This window comes from Oreochromis aureus, linkage group 7, assembly GCF_013358895.1.
Source record: "Oreochromis aureus strain Israel breed Guangdong linkage group 7, ZZ_aureus, whole genome shotgun sequence".
Lineage (NCBI taxonomy): Eukaryota > Metazoa > Chordata > Actinopteri > Cichliformes > Cichlidae > Oreochromis > Oreochromis aureus.
Genome location: NC_052948.1, coordinates 34561555 through 34577069, shown reverse-complemented (window position 1 = coordinate 34577069; position 15515 = coordinate 34561555). Strand labels below are relative to the sequence as shown.

The 15515-nt window shown below is 37.9% G+C and overlaps 1 protein-coding gene across 1 annotated transcript in view; it reads right to left on the bottom strand.

Moving 5' to 3' along the window:
- cacna1bb (calcium channel, voltage-dependent, N type, alpha 1B subunit, b) overlaps positions 1-15515 on the bottom strand; it is a 207017-nt gene that overhangs the window by 50437 nt on the left and 141065 nt on the right. Inside the window, exons 20-26 of the mRNA XM_039614707.1 lie at positions 14776-14838; positions 10568-11317; positions 8115-8290; positions 7329-7458; positions 5906-6035; positions 5111-5170; positions 4310-4416 (exon numbers count right to left, since the gene is read on the bottom strand). Of these exons, the coding sequence (XP_039470641.1) occupies positions 4310-4416; positions 5111-5170; positions 5906-6035; positions 7329-7458; positions 8115-8290; positions 10568-11317; positions 14776-14838 (1416 nt within the window). The remainder of the gene's footprint in view (positions 1-4309; positions 4417-5110; positions 5171-5905; positions 6036-7328; positions 7459-8114; positions 8291-10567; positions 11318-14775; positions 14839-15515) is intronic.

Sequence of the window (15515 nt, the reverse complement as noted above, 5' to 3'; positions counted from 1 at the left end):
ATGTTGTACTGACATTTGCATTTTACCATTTCTGAAGCAAATAAAAACATTTTGTAAATATGTGTCTTTGAGTTTTACATTTTCTGTGAATGATTTGTTTGACAGTTTTATCAATTTTAAGCTGGGACTGATTAGTGGCTACATGTTAGTTTGCTCTCTATGAATTGTATATAAAAGACGAATGTAGCAACAGTATCACTGTTCATCCATCACCCATTAGTTTGTGGACTGCTGTTTTGAAGCCTCAAGCAGAGCGGTTTTGCCGTAGCCATCTCGCTTGAAAGTGATAAACAAGCTGTGGACCTGTCTGAAAGCTGAGCACCTCTCGCTCAAAAACTAGTAATTATTCAATTACTAAAGCTTTATTGTCCTTTTTACTAATAGTGAATACCATAATTTTCAAAATTAACATCATACTGTATTAAATAAGACTAAAAACAAGCAATTGAGAGCTTAATCTCATCAAGAAAATGTTCATTAAGGTCACAGATCACGCAAGGAATACATTCATTTTCTCATAACCTTCAATATAGCTGCACTTATTTTTGGAACCAAAGGAGTCGCCACTTGCTGGCCATTAGAAATAATGTTCGGTGCCTAATTTTCCTAAAGTTGTTACAGGTCAGGTTTTACACTATGGACACATAAAGACCTCGAGTTTGTCTTCTTCACTGACGGCTGCTTCTTTACGACAAAACACAGCTTTTTAAGTGAGATTAAAAATCATTTTCAAACTATAAATTTCCATGAAAAAAAATTGTAACAGAAAAATTAGTGTGGATTAACAACTTTGAATTGGATCGGTCAAAAAGTTATCACAGTTTTTAAATAAATTTTGACCTTTCAGTTGAAACACAATATTAATATATAAAATCGTTTTATATTTAGACATTGATCCTAAAGTAAGCGCCTGCAAAAACTCAAAGCAATAACTGTGCTGGATGTTTCAAAACAGACAGTTCACGTAAGAGGTTTACAACTTGCCTTCCTTTTTCCTGTGTTTAGATTAAGTATGAAAATAAGATCTAAATAAAAATAAAATGTAGGTTGTCAGGCATCACATCTATCCATTAGACCTGGCGCTGCGAATGGAGCCTCTTACATGGTTGATTGGTGTGAATGAGAGTTGATTACAGAGCTGACGAGAGAAACAAAATGCCAGACAGGAAGTGAAAGCTGAATGGAGGGATGAAGGGGTTCAATCTGAACTCCTGAATATCATTAACTGTGCATTATTGGTAAGTAAATCCTTCATATATCATTCACTCTGTTTAATAGTTTTTATTTAGCTCTTTTATTTATTTGCATTGTTATTATAAGCAGCATCATTCGGTTTCTTTGTGTTTATAATGATCTGAATCACCCTATGAAAGCTCAAATGTGATATGTTTTTGAAACAGTGTTTTGTTCACTCTCAGCACTGCCCCACTGTGCACTGTGTACGTTGTTGCGGCTGATACACATAAAATATGTCCAATAAATGGAAAATGGGTAATTGCTCTTATGTAACCTGAATACAGATGTAACACAAACATAGTTACATAACACAAACAGAGGAAATGCAATGTCTTTAATCGTGACTGTGGTGGCGATGATAAGAATAGAAAGTAACAAAATATGACATTTGTGCAAAACATTTAGCTGTGAGAAGACAAAAAAAACACCTTGCTGTAAATACCACAAGCTAAGGTGGAGAAAAACTGATTCAAACGGGCAGATATGCACATGAATAAACAGACAGACTGACAGAAAGAGCAGGCATTACCCCATAAGGCTCCTGAAAGCAATCCAAGCCAGAAAACAAAGAAGAAAGAGAAAAAGTGACAGAGAGAATACAGAGAAAGAGTCAGCAACAGATAAAAGACAGAGACAAGCATCAACCTACAGCTGGCAAAAGACAAAAAAAAAAAAGGAAAAAGAGAAATCAGAGACAGAAAGCGTTACAAAGAAAAACACACAGGTGACAGGCAACTGTGGAGAGTTTCAGTCAGTGTGTGAAATAGTGGCAAAAAACCCTGAAAACATTGTTCAAAACAAAATGTGTGATCACCAGCTTTCTCAAGAGACCCAGAACTCCTCTGGCTTTGGAAAACATTTATTTACATCATTTCCAAACCAGTTGTATACTGAGATATACTGAAATACAGGTAACAAGAATAAGTCTGCTACTGATACCAGTAAGAATGCTCACCAATACGGAGTCAGTTCCACTGAGGATACAGTGCAAGTGGGGATTTAATTTTGACTTACACCACAGTATCTAAGGGCAGGTTATACAATAAAAAAAAAATCTGGCCCCTTTCCAGAGTTTCTTCTTTTACCTAAATTTTTGTATTAAATAAAGATAACCCACATAAATGCAAAATTTTGTTTTTACATTACTATTATTTCATTGATTAATGGGAAAAAAGCTATCCAAACCTAACTGGCTCTATGTGAAAAAGTGAGTGCCCCGCTTGTTAAATCATGAATCTTTCTGTGATTAACCACATCACATCGTGGCACAGTTGAAAGAAACAGCTGAGAAACAAAGTCATTGACATCTATAACTCTGGAATGGGTCACAAAGCCATTTCTAAGGCTTTGGAGCTCCAGCGAATCGCGCTGACACCCATTATCCACAAATGGAGAAAACTAATAACAGTGGTGAACCTTCCCTGGAGTGACCAGCCTATCAAAATTACTTCAAGAGTGCATTGATGACTTATCAAGGAGGCCACAAAACAACCCAGAACAACATCTAAAGAACAGCAGGACTCACTTGCCTCAGTTAAGGTCAGAGTTCATAATTTAACAATAAGAAAGAGACTGGGAAAAACCCATGGGAGTGTTCAAGGAGAAAACCACTGCTAGCCAACAAGAACACAAAAGCTCATCTCACATTTGCCAGAAAACATCTTGATGGTCTCCAAGAGTTTTGACAAAATATTCTGTGGACTGACGAGACAAAACTTGTAACTCAAGTTAACTTGGGATATTCAGTGAGTCCACATCTGAATGGCTCAAAAAAATCCAGACAAAAAAAGGAGGTTTTGGAGTGGCCTAGTCAAAGTCTGGACTTCAATCAAATTGATGTGCTTTGGCGTGACATTAAACAGGCCGTTCATGCTCAAAAACCCTCCAAAGTGGCTGAATCAAAACAATTCAGCAAAGAAGAGTGAGCCAAAATTCCTCCACAGCGAATGAAAAACTCATTGCCAGGTATCGTAAACACTTGATTTCAGGTTACTTTTTCACATAGGGCCAGGTAGGTTTGGATAACTTTCCCATTCATAAATGAAATCGTCATCTGAAAAAACTGAAAAATGAATTTTGTATTTACCTGTGGTTATTTGCAATTAAAATGTGTTTGATTATCTGAAACGTACAAATGTGCAAAAATTAGGAAATCAGGAAGGGGGCAAATACTTTCTCACAACACTGTAAAGAGTGCGGTTGCCCATACCATTGACTGTATATAAAAAATGGACAAAACATGGTCACCATGTTATCACCTAATGGTTTACGCCATTGTTTTGAAGCCTAAACATGAGCATTTTGGTCATCATTCTAGTTAATTGTCTATGACAAGGTGGTAATGCCCTTCTTTATCATCAATCCAGCTATAAATGTCACCATATATTTAAAATAAATACCTGACCATATTAAATAAGACTTAAAACTAGCAAATGACATCATAAACATTTTACAGAATGTATAGAAAAGATGTGTGGAAACATTGTTACCTTTGCTAAACTCATTCATACCTAAATCATGCACAATGTAAATAAGTTGATGCAGTGTTTTATATACAGTCTATGATCCATACTATGTTTGAACTTCTACTCTACTAAAAAGAAAAATAATATTCATAAGCAGATTCTGTATAAGGTATTAAATCCAAAGTACCAACTAGATGGCAGCTAGAGTCCGACAGTCATGGGAAAATCCAGTCCTTCTGTCTCCACCTGAACCTTAAACCTATCAGCCAAATTGTGCATGACCTATTAGCCAACTAGCAGGGAGGGGCTGTGAAGACTTTATGTAACAATGAAAGCAGCGTTTGACATAGTCATGGCAGCAAAATAACCGCCGGGCAACACAAAATTCTTGGAATTCATGGGAAAACAATAAGACGAGCACATTAAAATTCATAATGCTCGTCCACTTCACTGATGGATAGTGGAGAGAAGGCAACAAAACAAACCATTTGGCGTTTTAATGATGATGGTTTCCACATCTTGTTATGTGGTTGGCGTACATTATATTCAAGCGCTGCTGGGATGATAAAATAATGAACAGAAAAAAATTCAAGGGAAAGTTGACTCACGAGCAGGCAAAGGCCACCAGAGCTCCGCTGACCACGATGAAGTCCAGAATATTCCACAGGTCACGGAAATAAGAGCCAGGGTGGAGAAGCAGTCCCAGGTCAATCATCTGGAGTCGCAGAGAGTGATGGAATTGCAGAATTAAATTAGACACATTAGGATGGAGTGTTATCTCCACATAAAGCCACAAAGCCAATTAGTAATGTCAGTGACATGCTATCCACAGTTTGCTGGCCTTTTCATTAAAGCTCAGATGTGGTTATAAGGAGGTCAAAAGCATAAAGTAAAAATAAGTCTAACAAGCTAAATTTGGTTAAAAATGACAAAAGCTCATTAAGAAACAAATCCTTATTAGATAAAGAAAACCAGACAGATTTCTATATATCTTATGCTATATAAATAAACAGTGCATATATCCAGAAAAGGACAGTATCTTCAAGCTGATAGAAATTAATGCCTGTCATGAAACTATTCCTGCTGCTTCCTAATTGGACTAATTATTATGGAGAAATCTGTGAGCCAGTTTACATCAAATAGTTTTCTGTATTTTAGTGATCAAGGCATCTATCAAGTATTATACTAATGCAATATTTTTGGAGAAAGTGTCAGTGTAGTTTTATTACTTTGTGATTGTGTTTTTTTTTTTTTAGCTTTGTTGAGTGTTGATTAAGGGAATCTTTACATTTAGCACACCACAGAATTGTAGACGTTTGACTTGAAAATTACCAGAATCTTGCACAGCAGGTTTTCATAGCTAATGCGGCTCAAATGAAAATATACCTTGATTATTCCATCCTTCTCACCTTAATCACCATCTCAAAAGTGAAGACTCCAGTGAAGACATAATCCAGGTACTTGAGAACCTGCAAAAAGTTAAGCAATAAGGAAATATCCTTTAAAATGACTCACTAACAGACCCAGCGACAGATGCTTTCAGTGTAAGACTCTTTGAAAGGGTGTGTGTGTGTGTGTGTGTAAGAATGGACCAGATATGCACAACGCGGTCCTATGTCCTGCCAAAGATCGCAAACTCTGTCAGCTTTGCGCTCTTCTGCATAGATACACATTACCTTAACACAACACAACCGGCGGACACACTCACCAAAAAGTAAACAACACTCACACACACACACACAGTTTTCCTCTGCACCCCTGACTACAATACTAATTAGCTGTGCTCGTCTGTCAAAACAAAACAAAAAAATCATCTTTATTCCCAGCATGGGCTAACATACCACACAGGGATGTAAAGAATACAAAAACAGGATAGTTACTGGATTTTTGGCTCTGAACCACTTGTGAATCAGTTATTTCACCAAGAAATGATTAAAAGTTTGTTTTTGTGCCTCCTACCACTCATTCCTCAACATGGGTAAACTGTCAGATCCTGTTAGGAAGAACTTCTCAATCGGTCCAAATGAATCAGTCAGTCAGCCCAAATGAGACGTGTTTATGTGTGAATCCTCATCCGGCCTGTGCTAGCCTGCGTATTTTCATGCACATACTTGTCCATGTGTGTTTATCTGTCTGACAACAAGTGTGTTTGTTGTGTACTTTCAGATGTTTATTTATGAAGTCTTCGTGTAGGCCTGACTCACGTCGTTGCGCGTCGCATTGGCTTGCACGGGGTCCTCAGCTGCCAGGGCGATGCTGCTCATGGTAATGACCGTCAGGATGCACATTTCAAAGTAGCGTAGGTTGACCACATAGTGACACAGCCGTCGCACCCTGCACAAGACCACAAACATATAAACACACACACGCACAAACACGAGCAAATGTACTACACGCTCAGCAGTGACAGCTCACAAGGTGCTTTCAGGTGACATCCTTCCATAACAGGCCGTGGACAAACGCATATCCAAAACAATACATGAAGGTGGGCATGAATCTGCCGCTGAACTATGACGTATTCATCGTCAGCTGAGTTCACAGAGCTATAGAGCATCTGCGTATTTATAGCATTACTATTTAGATTTATTTTTTTATTTATAGCATTAGCATTACTATAGCATCTGCATTTTATGCTATGGTCACTGCTTCTGACTATGATTCAATTCTTGTCTTAAATCTTAAAAGGCTGAAATGTTCAACTATCCCACGCTTTAGCTCACTTGTATATAAGAGACCACTTGAGCATCCAATGGCCTCAAATTTTTTGGTGCCACCTTCTTTATACTAATTGGGTAAAGAGAAAAGGATCCAAAAAGCAGCAAATGTCCAAAGAAAAGCTTTGAAAGACCTTTTGAAAGCCTGGAAAACTATAGTCCGTGACCACTTTAAAAGAAATTGCAAGACGCTCTGGCTCCCTGGAAGCAAAATTAAAACAAATGAGGGATGGTTCAAGAATTCTGCACAGTACTGTATATTTGCAGTTGCTCCAAAAACTCTGTTTCAGTTTTACTTTAAATTCATTTATAATGTGATTGCCCCAATATTTAGCTTTCTGTCTGAATTTACCTTGTGAGCACCTTACTTATCTGTCTAGAATCTTTCTAAGCGACCTAACTGGATATCTAGGATGCTAAAATAATTGCGTACAGGCTCTTTATCAATATTTCAGCCTTCATTAAAAAGTGGAGCTCACCGATTGGCTTTCAGTCCAGTAACTGTGGAGTATAATGTCTTGTATGTCTTGTATGCGGGAGTTTAACTGAGTCACTAAAAGCCCATAAACTCCAAACTGCCTTTAAGAAGCATAGATTCTTTACAGGTCCTCACAGAGAAAATGACTCCAAATTGAAGCTACACCCAGAGCTCCACTTCTGGGAGTGACTGTTGCCTTTGTGTGTAGGTGAGGCATGAAATATCCCAAAGAGAAAGGATTTATTTAAGCATGACAAGTAAGAATAACGGTGATTCGTTATTAACCACTAAAGAGTCAGACATAAGTAAACCACTGACTGTTTCAGTGCTTTAAAGAGGAGTCTGAATGAAATCATTTAAAGCTTTTAATTCTCAATATGCTGTTTATGCTAATCCCACGCCAGTCCGCTGAGTCACCGCGCAGTTGTAACTTACGGGTTTGTTTGGCTAAAGATGAACATTGAGCTGTAGGGAAGGATCTGCCGAGGCCCATTAGCTGCCTCGTCCTCTTCCAGATCTTTCTTCTCCTCACTGAGCTGGAGGTTGTCACAGTCGATGTTGTTCACTGATGTGCAAAAACAAATACGCTCATTTAGCTCAAAGAAGCACAGACCGTAACAAGTGAGGTATTTTCTTTGGATGTTAAATGCAGGCTTTTAGTTTCTTTGGGCATTTTATAGCTGCGCTTCACAGAAATATACAACACATCATTTCACTAATTAGACATTTCTCATAAGATCGTGGTTGCAGGGTCAAGACTAAGTGTGACAGCTATGTTATGAAAAACTGTTTTTCGCACATGGAAGAATATTAACTTAGCTCGCAAACAAGTACACATACTTTTACAGACACCTTGAAGAGATGCAGTATTTCTGAATAAAAAAGTTAAATATTCTTTTTTCCTCCTTCAGATTAAAAAAGGTAAAAAAAAAAAAAAAAGTCATCCAAACACAAGCAGTAGATTTTTTCACAGCGTGTGGGCTTCATCGTCAGCTGATATAAAACTGTGCTGTTTGACAACTCATTTTGTATTTTAGGATATTTGGCTGCTTTTATATGTGTGATAAAAGTCTACTCACTCATCTGATTCTTTGCTAATCACGAGATGTGGTGACTTTTGATTTAACTTTGCAACAAAGTGATAAGTAGCTAATATAACACAAATATGTTTAACCTCCCTATCCTTCCCCACCTCCCGTCTCAGTAACACGCTATGCTCACTGGGTATGATGGTTGTTTCTCCAGGCGGGGCAGTGATGGTGACAGGAATGTGGATAGCATTGCTGTTGAGGCCAGCCTGGCTGGCCCTAGTCGAGTTCTTCTGGTTGTCAGCATCCTCTGTAGGCTGCTGAGGACTGCAGGTAAGGCTGTCCTCCTCAGCGTCTGGCTCCATCTCCCTGGAGAAAAAAGATGGGTTTAGTGTAAAAAAGACAAAACAAAAAAATCCCCAAACTTTGTTTCCTTTCCCTTTTGTGCAAAGCAGCACAAGGTAGCTCTAAAAACACAAATTTCATATAGCACCAGTGTATAAAATAAGTTCAGGTGTTCATGAACAGCTCTCATACGGCCCCACCACAGCATTGTAATCGGGTTGAGGTCTGACTGGACTATTGCAACAACTTGTTTCTTTTATTTTTCAGCCGCTCTGTTGTATGTCTGACTTCTTGTTCAGTTCAAAATATTGTAAAGATCCTGTGGCTGTAAAACAAGCCCAAATCATCACCCCTCCACCACTGTGCTTGATAGCTGTTATGAGCTGTTTGTGCTGATATGCTGTGTTTGGTTTCCTCCAAATGTGGTGTTATGCATTGTGGACAAAGACCTCCACTTTGGTGTCATCTGACATTGTTCCAGCATTCTTGTGGTTTATTGAGATGCAGCTTTTCAAATTTAAGCCTTGTTGCCATGTTCATTTTAGAGAGAAGAAGCTTTCTCCTGGGAACCCCAAACAATCAGAACAATCTGAGTCTAAGATATACCTCTTGTTTTGTTTATTTCTGCCAGGACTGCGTAGAGTTCTGTGAAAACTTATTATTCACATGACTGCAAGAGTCTCAAGCACCGACTGTTTTTATAGCCACTAATCTGAAGTATCAGTCTTTGTGCAGCTGATTACAGTCCAAACACGGCCAAGAAAGACAAATATATGGAGAAAAAAATAACATTTCATTGAACAGCGTGAATAAAAGGACAAGTACAGGTGACTCACAGGTCCTCAACTGGCAGTTTTAGTAAATACAGACCATAAAAGCCACACTGTGATTTTTTTTGTGAAAAAGGTAATAGATCTTCTTGAATAAATCTTCAAGTTTTTGTCATTTCTTCAATGGAATAAACTTTACTAATTTCTGAGAACAAAAATACAATGATAGGGTGCGTACATTTTTGTGGAGGCAGATGTAAAACTATAATCAAACCCAAACTAAAACCATTTGACCCAGGTTGCAGATGTGCTAACAAGATCAATTCGCCCATGGAGTGATGATGGCTGCAAATGGGCCTCAAAGTTGGATCTACAACAAGACAGTCAAAGTGTGTCTGTGTAGGCTCTCAGTCATCCAGGAAAGAAAGCAGCTGGACTCCTTTAATTTTTTTAAAGAGGTTTCACCTCTCATCTGAGAAGCTTCTTTGGTCTTCTAAAACCAAATGGTGGAGAGTCCCAGGTATTTATACCCTAGTGGGAGTTGTCCCACACACAGGGAAAAGGTTGCTTTCTTTCCACGCTCCTTAGACCACATTCAAAGTGGATTAACATTTTTTTTAAGTTATGACATATTGAAGCTACACCTGACAGCAGAACTCTGTCTTCATAGTTTTTGCTGAACTTATTTAGAAACCAGTTTTGGTGGAGTTAATTATTTGACTTGATTCAAGGTCAGGCATCAAATGAGAATCACAAGTAAAGGCCATTAATGGCACATGGAGTGCTGGTAATGTCCACTCAGATAGTTTGTTGTCTAAAACTGGCTTTACAAAAAAAAAGAAAGAGTGTTGTCATGGATGTGGAATGAAGAAATGGGAAGCAGAGCGAAAATGTAATCTTACTGAGCTGCAGTTTGTAGTTGGGAGCAGTAATATATTAAATGTGCTGATGAAACCAACAATAATAAAAACTTCTGTTCAAAACACATTGCATCAGAAAATTACAATAAAAAAAGCAAAAGCACTTTGGTGTTTGTTGTCTGTGTCTGAGACACAATCAGAACTTCAACCTCCAAAAACTCACTTTTTTGCAACACTGACACAGACTTGTATCATCTTTTTAACTTGACATGGAAAACAGTTATTAATTTACACATTTAGCAATAACAAAGCAAAATTTGCACTAAGGTTTGTAAGCAAAGCAATGGAAAGAAGAGGAGTGAATGGGATGAAGAAGTATTATTAAAAAATGTATTATAAAATTTCATATATTCTTACTTATCACTGCTTACACATAAGATGTCAAGTAATCATCAAACGTCACAACTAACTAACAGCCAGTGAACGAGATAATCATTAGTCAATCAATAATTTATGACATATTCTGAGGTAAATACACCTAATTAAGTTATTTGGACACATTACAACTTAAATAAAGTGTATTAGTATAGTGTGTTGGTTAGGTTGAAAGATTAGGTCATTATTTTTGAAAATTAAGCATTTTATATGAACAACAAAATCTGCACTTTTACCTGTAACCTCTGTTTCCGTTCTTGTTCCTCTTAGAGTCATCTCCACCCAGAGCTGTCTGAGCTCTGCCCGTACGAGAGCATCGGTCCTTCCTCTCTCCATTACTATCTCCTCCACCTCCCCCTCTACCCCTTCGCTCTGACTGTGCACCATTTGCCAACATCCCATTCCCCTCTTTAGGTGGACGATGTGAGTGATGGTGGTGATGCCCCTTATTATCTCCTCCTCCTCCTCCCCGCAGGTCATTATTTTCCTCCTCAGGGGAGCCGGCCTGGTGGTGGTGGTGCCTGTGCCCCTGCCCTCCATTGCGGTTGTGACTCATCTCCCCTCTCCTCTCTTTTGTCTGTGGACCATCAGCATTGTGATCTCTGCTCCTGCTGTGATGGGTGTGGTGCCTCCCTCCCCGGACATCTCCTTCATCTCTGCTCTCCCCGCTCCTGTCGTGGTGGCGGTGATGCTTCCTGGAGTGTGTGTGAAAGCTGTCATCCTGCCGGAGATCCCCTGCCTCCTCCCACCCTCCCTCGGGGGCCCTGCTGGATTTGTCTCCATTCTTGGACTCCACCCTAAGGGGCCTGTCCAGGTGAGTCTTCATGTCGGGGTGCAGATGAAGGGCGCTGGACATCAATAGGCGGTCATCGGGGTCGAGCTCGTTGTACAGGGCCTCGCTGCTCGCTTTTATGTTATGTCTCCTAAGCTGGTTAGTCCTCTGCTCCCACACTGACATAGCCTTCGCTGAACGCTGCTGCTCTTTGCTGCAAACATCGAATAAAACCCACAGGAAAAGATCATGGAACAGCAATAAATAATGACATATAACACGGTTAGCTCTACTTTATGAGGTGAACATTACAATCCACACTTTCATCCATAGTCACACTGTCATCTGCGAATACTAACATTTATTTTTAAAATGACGCTGGATAAGTGAGTTAGAAACAAGCCTATGGATGCGTCAGCACAGATGTGTGCAATGGTGAAACGTTTACTTACCATGCATGAATATGTATCTCAAAACTAACATAGAAAAATTTGACAATTTTTCTTACAGTTTTCTTTCTTACAGTCTTCGTACACAGTGTCTTCACACAGCATACACCCAAAAAATATCTATTTATCGGCAAAATGTTGAATTTAAGTCATTCGATGACATGTACATTTTTCATGTCATTTTGTTAAAGAATGTAAACAGTTATATTTAAAGGAGTTTTGTTAAATGAAATTTACCTGATATGTTTGTACCAGGTACATTTTCTTTAATGACTAATGAGGTAAATGAATAAACTTTTACTCGCATTTTATTCAGAAAATAATTCTATGTCCTCATAAACATGAAGCATTATTTTTGTGTTTAAATGGGAGATCCTTATTCTTAATTTGGATATTTTGACATTTAATTCTCTTACCATTCTCTTATGTCTTATATTACACTTTTAAGCTTTTAAATGTTGTGAAATGACATTATAAATCTCTGACTATAAAATGGGTTATGCAGGTTTTTTTAATCACAGAGTAAAAATTTTCTTCCCTAATCTAACTCACTTCTTCTTGGTATGGCTGAATAGGGGCAAAGCATAAATCTCACATGTTGTTATTAAGGCGTCGTTCTCTTTTAGACTACAAGCAGGCTTTTCGTGGTATATAAGAGATTTGCACATTTTATAAAAGTATTTTATATGCTCAAAGAAAGTTTTTTCACTCAGGTGAGTGTTTGCTAAAAAAAAAACAAAAAAAAGGTTTATAATAATAAATGGACACATGTACAACTATTTCAAACTTAATACAGGTACTCAGTTTATACCCGAGGTCAGATTTGAAAGTAACAACCAATAAGATGAGATTTTTTTTTTCACTAATTTCATAAATTGAGCATTTACTTACAGATATTTATCTTACTAAAATACACAAATTCTAGTCTCTCTGTCCATGAACTCCTACACGATCAGAAGTTGAGCTACAAACCCTACCACAGCTACATCTTAGACCCCTAAAAGATCTATGTTGCATATTGTGAGGTCATCATGTTGTCTAGCAACCACATAACACGTAAATCACAGGTTTAGAAACCTGTATTATAATATGGGCATGTATTATTGTTATTGTATTACAAACTAGCCAACTCACTATCATTGCTGCGCACAGACCGAGCATGCTTAGTCCTTTAAACAAGAACATGTACAGTAATCTATCCCTCCTAGCTACTCCTCAAGACTCTAAGTAATGAAATTACCACATATGGATAGATTATAAGGCCCCTGATGCCCTAGAGGCCCCTGACAACTCTAAGAATCTTTTGTAAATTTGTGGAACAAGTTATATTGAGTATTGCTGCATGGTGGTGCATGTCAGAAATTAAAATAAAATGAGAGGGTCAAAACTTTGATATGCTTATTATTTAGCATGTGCACTGGCTGAATTGTTGGGTTTGTGTTATCTTCCCAAAACTATCTTTAAAGAACTCACGTCAGTAAATTTTATTAAAACAGTAACATTGGTCATTTTAACGTTGTCATGAGGTGTGCATACATTTCCATATACATTAGTAGTTCCAGTGAATCCTCTCTTACAAATAAAAAATATAAATAAATAAATATTGATACTTGCTATTTATCACAACGTCATTTGATTAAAAGTCTGGAATTTCAGATTATTGAAACCTTACAGATTGATGTACTTGTGCACACAACGTATTAATTCTAGTATTATCAGATGTCTGTATTCCAAATAAAAAGCACATATTTGTATATTAATACATACATACATACATGCTAATTTATTCCTGTCTCATTGTGTGTTGCATGGTGAATTTATTTTATTTGTACAGGACTTTGGGAGTCTTGTACTATAATGATGTAATCTGTAGGGATATTTTTTTTTAACTCTTCACACATGCAAGATAAGTTTGTTTTGTCAATTATTAGAAAGATACTACAGCTACTACTAAAACTTTTATTTTAGAAGTATTTTTCAACCATGATGTGAAACTTAGAACAGCTGTTGTAGCAGACAACATCAAAACGTTTACCGGGACTTCTTAATATGGCATGCCTCACTGACATTGCACAGGGTGACCCGAGTCATGTGCAAATGGTTCAGGCAGGGAAATCATGCGGTGGGTAATAGCAGAGTTTAGGGGAAGATGATCTGAGATAATAATTATGGGGCGAAATGGGAGCTTTTTTTTATTTCTCAAAATAAAAAAATCAAACATAGAGCATCCATTTAATGTAATAATATTCCTGTTATCATCAATGTAATGCATATTGCTCCTGTTCACAATATGATTTGTGAGTTTTATGGGTTAGGTCATTTATTTCCATTTTATCACCTGTACCTCAAGACACATCGAGCGGGAGAGGAGTAGACAGTATAACTCCTAAGAGACAGACAGGGAAACAGAAGACAGGACAGGACAGGTATCCACAGACAGGTGAACTACCGAAATACATGTAGGCGATTGCAGAAATGAAAGCTAGAAATGCTACAGTAACTGGTGAGATATTGTGACATAGCACATGCACACTCAAAAACACAAGAAGAGCAGTCCTTATAAGAAACCAGTGTTAACTAGAAGAGGTGTGATGGCCTTCCAGCAGCACCGTAATCAATTAAGAGAGCAGATCACCAGGAAGGAGAGCAAAAGCTGGTTGTTGTTGTGTTTTTCTTTTAGTGACAGCCTGGAGTCTACAATAACAAATAGAATGGAAATGCCAAACTGCCTGTGGTAGTAGCAAAGCAGAGAAATTAAACATTTATAGACAAATTATTCACATCACAGAGCTGAAGATCTATTACTGTAGGCACCAAAGGCTATGCAGAGGCACAACAGTCTACAGTTTACAGTCAAAATTAAACCACAGTGGCACCGTGTGCCATCTGCTGTAGTGCAGTTTCGATGACTTAAAAAAGAAGAACCATAAATACATTTCACTTCACTAGCAACGAAGTTATGACAGAACACAATTTAGTTTTATGAAGGTGCAGAGGAAAGGAGAGGAAAAGAGAGGACTGGAGGAGAGAGGAAAGAACAGATTGTCCAAAAGTGGGAGGATACAAGAACATGAAGAGATGTAAAGAGGGAAAAAAATAATGAATTGCAGAGAAGAAAGGAGACAGAAGGGATGAAAGACTAGAAGAGAAGGCGAAGAGGAAAGGAAACAGGAGAGGAGAGGAGACCAGGAGGAGAATATTGTAACAGAGAGTGATAACTCACGGTGACTGAATGCTGCTGATGGACGACCTGCGAGAGAGTGCATCTCGATTTTGCTTTACAAAACTGTACATGCAGAACAAAAACAAAGGAAAAAAAAATGAGACACAAATCCGAAGGGGGCAGGTGGACAAAAAGACTGACAGTCCACCTGCCCCCTGCCTTCTGTGTTACAGCAAAGGACTAATCTGTGCAAATACTTCAATAACACAACAGCAACGGAAAAACGTGTGACATTTTTATGACGAAAACTGAAACTGAAAACCATTCAGGAGTTTCAATCCAAAACATATGAAGAGGAAAAATGTAATCTTATATTTTACAATGAAATGTAGAGTTTTAAACATATTTAGATATTTACCATTATTTCAAATGAAGATTCTTAGATATTGTCTTCAGTTTTGTAATGAAACCCTGAGTTTCTCTGAAACAGCACATTCAACACAGATAGTAAAAATAAAGAGTTTCTTACGAGCCCACTGACTTTTTGTGTTAGCACACTGTTCAATGCACAAACTAAATATGTCTGACAATGCTGAAACTAACGCACAGGGCCACATGATAACACTAAGAGCAGTGTAATGGGGAACAAGTCGGCTAGCCTGGGATTTACGGCAGTAATAATTTTCTAACTGACCTCATTCTTAGTGAGGACGACGGCAATTAAGGAGCAAGTTTTACAAATGAATTAAAAAGTAATGTCATAACAAAAAGACCTATGCAGAATTATTTAACACACAAGT